This window comes from Trematomus bernacchii, unplaced genomic scaffold (assembly GCF_902827165.1).
Source record: "Trematomus bernacchii unplaced genomic scaffold, fTreBer1.1, whole genome shotgun sequence".
Classification (NCBI taxonomy): Eukaryota; Metazoa; Chordata; class Actinopteri; order Perciformes; family Nototheniidae; genus Trematomus; species Trematomus bernacchii.
The window spans coordinates 32,501-40,000 of NW_022988056.1; the positions used below are offsets into that span (position 1 = coordinate 32,501).

Genomic DNA, 7,500 nt, shown 5'->3' on the forward strand with positions numbered 1-7,500 from the left:
CCCAAGTTCCCATCAGCAGAAACACGTGGGTTTGATATCCTGGCTCCAACATGGTGGAATGAGCTCCCCATTGACATCAGGACAGCAGAAAGCTTACACATCTTCCAGAGCAGACTGAAGACTCATCTCTTTAGACTCCACTTCGAGCAATAGAAGCACTAACAAAGCACTTATATACTAACAAAGCACTTATATACTAACAAAGCACTTATATACTAAGAAAGGACTTACTAACAAAGGACTTTCTAACAAAGGACTTACTAACAAAGGACTGGCTTATCTAAAGCTAGTTGAGTAGCACTTGAAATGTTTTGGCTCTATGAAACCTGATGTACTTATATGATTCTGTTTTCTTCAAGTTTGTATCTTCTTGGTCGAATGCACTTATTGTAAGTCGCTTTGGATAAAAGCGTCAGCTAAATGCAATGTAATGTAATGTACTACTACCACTACTAGTTAAATTATCCACTTTGTTACAGTATATATATATATATATATTATTTTAAAGATGTTGGGCCACAGGTGTCTCTATTTGAGTGACAGCTCTGTGGGGGCACAGAGGGAATGACATGCAGAGCATGGTCCCTCCTCTGGGGGACGCAGCTCCAGAGCATGGTCCCTCCTCTGGGGGACGCAGCTCCAGAGCATGGTCCCTCCTCTGGGGGACGCAGCTCCAGAGCATGGTCCCTCCTCTACCAGCTGAGCTATTCAACGACCTGTTGTGTAACCTCTCCACCCTCTAGCCCCCCTCACCTCCTCAGAAGCAAAGTGTTTCCGGGCCAGTAGCGACTTCCCGAGCTCGATGCAGGTCGTGAAGCTGTCGTTACGAGCATCGATCTCCGCCTTGATGCCCTGATGGTTATTCATCAGCAGCTCCACCGACGACACGTCTCTGGAACACACAGGAGAATGAGTCCTAAACCCTGGCATGAGTCAGCATTATGAGTCCTAAACCCTGGCATGAGTCAGCATTATGAGTCCTAAACCCTGGCATGAGGGTTAGGGTTAGGGTATGAGTCCTAAACCCTGGCATGAGTCAGCATTATGAGTCCTAAACCCTGGCATGTGTCAGCATTATGAGTCCTAAACTCTGGTATGAGTCAGCATTATGAGTCCTAAACCCTGGCATGTGTCAGCATTATGAGTCCTAAACTCTGGCATGAGGGTTAGGGTTAGGGTATGAGTCCTAAACCCTGGCATGAGTCAGCATTATGAGTCCTAAACCCTGGCATGAGGGTTAGGGTTAGGGTATGAGTCCTAAACCCTGGCATGAGTCAGCATTATGAGTCCTAAACCCTGGCATGTGTCAGCATTATGAGTCCTAAACTCTGGTATGAGTCAGCATTATGAGTCCTAAACCCTGGCATGAGGGTTAGGGTTAGGGTATGAGTCCTAAACCCTGGCATGAGTCAGCATTATGAGTCCTAAACTCTGGCATGAGTCAGCATTATGAGTCCTAAACCCTGGCATGAGTCAGCATTATGAGTCCTGAACCCTGACACGAGTCAGAATTATGAGTCCTAAACCCTGACATGAGTCAGCATTATGAGTCCTGAACCCTGACATGAGTCAGCATTATGAGTCCTAAACCCTGGCATGAGTCAGCATTATGAGTCCTGAACCCTGACACGAGTCAGCATTATGAGTCCTAAACCCTGGCATGAGTCAGCATTATGAGTCCTAAACCCTGACATGAGTCCTAAACCCTGGCATGAGTCAGCATTATGAGTCCTAAACCCTGGCATGAGTCAGCATTATGAGTCCTAAACCCTGGCATGAGTCAGCATTATGAGTCCTGAACCCTGACATGAGTCAGCATTATGAGTCCTAAACCCTGACATGAGTCAGCATTATGAGTCCTAAACCCTGACATGAGTCAGCATTATGAGTCCTAAACCCTGACATGAGTCAGCATCTCCTCACTTCCTGTCCCTGGCTCTCTTCAATGGTTTTCTGTGGTTAGCTGCAGAGATGCTGCCTTCAGGTTCCTCTACAGAAACACGTCCTCCCTGCACTACTTTTCGTATGTGTATTTGTTTATTTGACTGCACTTTGGTCTGGAGGTTTTAAAGTGCTTTATAAATAATAATACTAGAGAAGTAGTATTGTACTCCTGTGTGTTAGCTTAGCGCTGGGGGTACCTGGGGTTCTCCTGGGCCTCGATGAGCCAGATCACGTCCTCCATCCACAGCATGAGGTCCCTCACCAGGCTGAAGAACCTGAACTTGTCCCCGGTGTGGATGAGCCTCAGCCTCCGGGCGTCGCAGGCCTCCAGCAGGAACCTCCAGGCCTCCAGAACCTCCTGCTCCCTCCGCTGGATGTCATCAGCTTTATCCCCCGCGTACGCCGCCTGCAGGCGCACCGCGTCGTCCTGCAGCTGCCGCACCTGCAGGGGGGGCAAAGGTCAACGTTACTCAGCAAACGGTCATTTTTCATATATTTTGGACATTTTTGGAATGAAAAATAAATAAAAGGATTACCACAACAACTACTACTACAACAACAACAACAACAACAACTACTACTACTGCTACTAGTTAAATGATCCACTTTGTTGCAGTATATATATGACTTTAAAGATGTTGGGCGTGTCTCTGTTTGAGTGACAGCTCTGAGGGGGCACAGAGGGACATGCTGTCAGGGAACTACTTTCTGATCAACCAGAGTAACGAGTGATCATCTGTGAACATTTAAACATGACGTTTAGCTGCGACCTCAGATTGAAAGTAGTAGGTTGGGGTTAATGTATACTTTAACCCAGCCCCCCGGGGGGATCGTACCTGCGTCCCCAGCGCCTGGATGTCGTGCTCGAAGGTCGAGTGCATCCTCTGCAGCGTCTCCACGGTGTTCTGGTCGCGTCCCGCCTCCTCCGGAAGCTTCTTCTGTTTGTCCACGATGCGCAGCAGGATCTCCTTGCCGTCGTGGTAGAACTTGTGCAGCTCGAAGGAGGCGGCGAGGATCTGCGTGCGGGTGTCGATGAGCTCCAGCAGGTCGGCCCACGCCTCGTTCAGCCCGTCCTTCCACTCCGCCACCGTGGCCGCGTCGCCGTGCCCCGCGTTGATCAGATCGTCCGCCAGCCGGTTCACCGTGTCCACGCGCTCCTGACCGATGTTCCCCGTGTCGCGGGCGAACTCCCGGAAACGCTCCTGCAGCATCTGCAAATAAAATCAGTGGTGTAAAGTAACTAAGTACATGAACGCAAGTACTGTATTGAATGCAATTTTGAGGGACTTGAATATTTCCATTTCATGCTACTCTGTACTTCTACTCCACTACAGTTCAGAGGTACATGGTGTACTTCTACTCCTCTACAGTTCAGAGGTACATGGTGTACTTCTACTCCACTACAGTTCAGAGGTACATGGTGTACTTCTACTCCACTACAGTTCAGAGGTACATGGTGTACTTCTCCTCCACTACAGTTCAGAGGTACATGGTGTACTTCTACTCCACTACAGTTCAGAGGTACATGGTGTACTTCTCCTCCACTACAGTTCAGAGGTACATGGTGTACTTCTCCTCCACTACAGTTCAGAGGTACATGGTGTACTTCTACTCCACTACAGTTCAGAGGTACATGGTGTACTTCTACTCCACTACAGTTCAGAGGTACATGGTGTACTTCTACTGCACTACAGTTCAGAGGTACATGGTGTACTTCTCCTCCACTACAGTTCAGAGGTACATGGTGTACTTCTACTCCTCTACAGTTCAGAGGTACATGGTGTACTTCTACTCCTCTACAGTTCAGAGGTACATGGTGTACTTCTACTCCACTACAGTTCAGAGGTACATGGTGTACTTCTACTGCACTACAGTTCAGAGGTACATGGTGTACTTCTACTCCTCTACAGTTCAGAGGTACATGGTGTACTTCTACTCCTCTACAGTTCAGAGGTACATGGTGTACTTCTACTCCACTACAGTTCAGAGGTACATGGTGTACTTCTACTCCACTACAGTTCAGAGGTACATGGTGTACTTCTACTCCACTACAGTTCAGAGGTACATGGTGTACTTCTACTCCACTACAGTTCAGAGGTACATGGTGTACTTCTACTCCACTACAGTTCAGAGGTACATGGTGTACTTCTACTCCACTACAGTTCAGAGGTACATGGTGTACTTCTACTCCTCTACAGTTCAGAGGTACATGGTGTACTTCTACTCCACTACTTTTTATAACTATAATGATCATATAAACGTGTGCCTCGGAAATAATTGTTTACGTTAATGGTGACCAAAACGTTTGAGACCAACCCAGTCTCACATCTGTCCTGCCTCTGCGCCCCCCCTGTCCTGCCTCTGCGCCCCCCCTGTCCTGCCTCTGCGCCCCCCCTGTCCTGCCTCTGCGCCCCCCCTGTCCTGCCTCTGCGCCCCCCCCTGTCCTGCCTCTGCGCCCCCCCCCTGTCCTGCCTCTGCGCCCCCCCCTGTCCTGCCTCTGCGCCCCCCTGTCCTGCCTCTGCGCCCCCCCTGTCCTGCCTCTGCGCCCCCCCTGTCCTGCCTCTGCGCCCCCCCCTGTCCTGCCTCTGCGCCCCCCCTGTCCTGCCTCTGCGCCCCCCCTGTCCTGCCTCTGCGCCCCCCCCCTGTCCTGCCTCTGCGCCCCCCCCCTGTCCTGCCTCTGCGCCCCCCCCTGTCCTGCCTCTGCGGCCCCCCTGTCCTGCCTCTGCGCCCCCCCTGTCCTGCCTCTGCGCCCCCCCTGTCCTGCCTCTGCGCCCCCCCCTGTCCTGCCTCTGCGCCGCCCCCTGTCCTGCCTCTGTGCCCCCCCTGTCCTGCCTCTGCGCCCCCCCCTGTCCTGCCTCTGCGCCCCCCCCTGTCCTGCCTCTGCGCCGCCCCCTGTCCTGCCTCTGCGCCCCCCCCTGTCCTGCCTCTGCGCCCCCCCCCTGTCCTGCCTCTGCGCCCCCCCCTGTCCTGCCTCTGTGCCCCCCCTGTCCTGCCTCTGCGCCGCCCCCTGTCCTGCCTCTGCGCCCCCCCCTGTCCTGCCTCTGCGCCGCCCCCTGTCCTGCCTCTGCGCCCCCCTGTCCTGCCTCTGCGCCCCCCCTGTCCTGCCTCTGCGCCCCCCCCTGTCCTGCCTCTGCGCCGCCCCCTGTCCTGCCTCTGCGCCGCCCCCTGTCCTGCCTCTGCGCCCCCCCCTGTCCTGCCTCTGCGCCCCCCCTGTCCTGCCTCTGTGCCCCCCCTGTCCTGCCTCTGCGCCCCCCCCCTGTCCTGCCTCTGCGCCCCCCACTTTGAGAACCACTGCTTTAATGCATCAACATGTGTGTGTGTGTACGTACAGTAACGTGCTCGTAGTCCTGTCCCAGTTCATGACTTCCTGCCACCACCTCCCTCTCAGCGACCCACTGCTCCAGCTCGTCCACTTCCCTGTTCAGCAGGAAGAGGCGGAGCCTCTCATCCAGTCGGCCCCGCCTCTCCTCTGATAGGTCCTTCATACCTGCATACAGCTTATCCACCTGAGACTGACGCATGCTGATCCTCTCACTGCACACACACACACACACACACACACACACACACACACACACACACACACACACACACACACACACACACACACACACACACACACTCCTGTTATACACAATGTATTATAATATTGAAATGCATTTTATTGAAGTTTCTGTGAATGTGAAGCAGGTTAGGGTTAGGTCTGTTTCATGACTGAAGTTGAGCAAAGATAATGTTTGTTAGGGCTTTAAAGCAACTCAGATACGCAGATAAATAACATAAACAAACCCTAAATAAACACCAATAACATCCTCTTTATCTACAGAGGTCCTGAACACTGATAGTAATATAATAATAATAGAAATAATAATGATAGCATAGCGACCTCTCGGGGTGAGCCTCGGCCACCAGGCCTCTGCTGGTCTTGGACAGCAGGTGCACCGCCTCAGCGTAATCCTCCACCGCCTGCTCCGCGATCTGATGCTTCTTCTGCATGGTGACCGCACTCAGTTCGTCCTGGAACACACACATTCAAAACACACACACACACACACACATCTCAATCTTTTCAGACATTTCTCAAAATACTGACTTTTTTTCAAAAAATAAAAAAATCCAGATTTTTTTCTCAAAATCTCAAAATTCTGACTTTTTTCCTCAAATTTCTGACTTTTTTCAAAGATTTCGCACTTTTTCCTCAAATCTCAAATGTTCGAACCCCCGGAAAGGGGGGAGGCTACATCAGGTGATCACAGTGTATCATGTGACCTCACCTTGGCCTTCTCCTCAGACAGGGGAAAGGGGCGGGGCTACATCAGGTGAACACAGTGTATCATGTGACCTCACCTTGGCCTTCTCCTCAGACATCATGTACAGCTCCTGCTCGCTCATCCAGGCTTCGGCCTCGGCAGCGTCAAAGTAGTACTGCTGCGCACGGTGCGCCTCCTGCAGGCGGTCGAGGCGTCGCTGCGCCTCCTCCTTCAGCTGAGCCCACAGCTCCTGCAGCGCCGCCAGACGCCCACGGGTCGCCTCCGAGGACTCGTCCTTCAGGAGGCTGACGCTGCGCTCCAGGATGTCGTCGATACGAGGCTGATGACCCTGGATCTCCTTCTGCAGCGTCTGAGGACCATGTTTAAATACATGAGACATGATGTGGAACAGATCCTGGGTCAGATGTTCCTGAACGCGTTCTGACCTGGTTCTTCTTGATGAGCAGCTGCACCGTCTGCAGGTTGTTCCCGTGGTCTGAGGACGTGGCCACGGCCATCCTCTCCTGCACCCACAGCTGAGGACACACAGTGTGTTAGTCACCTGACGTTCACCTGAGCAGACTACACCTGAGCAGATACACCTGAGCAGACTACACCTGAACAGATACACCTGAGCAGACTACACCTGAGCAGACTACACCTGAACAGATACACCTGAGCAGACTACACCTGAGCAGACTACACCTGAACAGATACACCTGACACCTGAGCAGACTACACCTGAACAGATACACCTGAACAAATACACCTGAGCAGATACACCTGAGCAGATACACCTGAACAGATACACCTGAACAGATACACCTGAACAGATACACCTGACACCTGAGCAGACTACACCTGAACAGATACACCTGAACAAATACACCTGAGCAGATACACCTGAGCAGATACACCTGAACAGATACACCTGAACAGATACACCTGAACAGATACACCTGAACAGATACACCTGAGCAGATACACCTGAACAGATACACCTGAGCAGATACACCTGAACAGATACACCTGAGCAGATACACCTGAACAGATACACCTGAGCAGATACACCTGAACAGATACACCTGAGCAGATACACCTGAGCAGATACACCTGAGCAGATACACCTGAACAGATACACCTGAACAGATACACCTGAACAGATACACCTGAGCAGATACACCTGAACAGATACACCTGAGCAGATACACCTGAACAGATACACCTGAACAGATACACCTGAACAGATACACCTGAACAGATACACCTGAACAGATACACCTGAACAGATACACCTGTGAGGACT

At 51.8% G+C, this 7,500-nt stretch overlaps 1 protein-coding gene across 1 annotated transcript in view; it reads right to left on the bottom strand.

Moving 5' to 3' along the window:
• Nucleotides 1–7,500, bottom strand: part of LOC117474441 (spectrin beta chain, non-erythrocytic 1-like) — a gene marked incomplete at its 5' end in the record, with an annotated part of 27,598 nt that overhangs the window by 17,821 nt on the left and 2,277 nt on the right. The window contains 7 exon segments of the mRNA XM_034120221.1: nucleotides 754–892; nucleotides 2,142–2,386; nucleotides 2,781–3,155; nucleotides 5,274–5,478; nucleotides 5,831–5,961; nucleotides 6,292–6,564; nucleotides 6,641–6,730. Coding sequence (XP_033976112.1) covers nucleotides 754–892; nucleotides 2,142–2,386; nucleotides 2,781–3,155; nucleotides 5,274–5,478; nucleotides 5,831–5,961; nucleotides 6,292–6,564; nucleotides 6,641–6,730 — 1,458 coding nt within the window.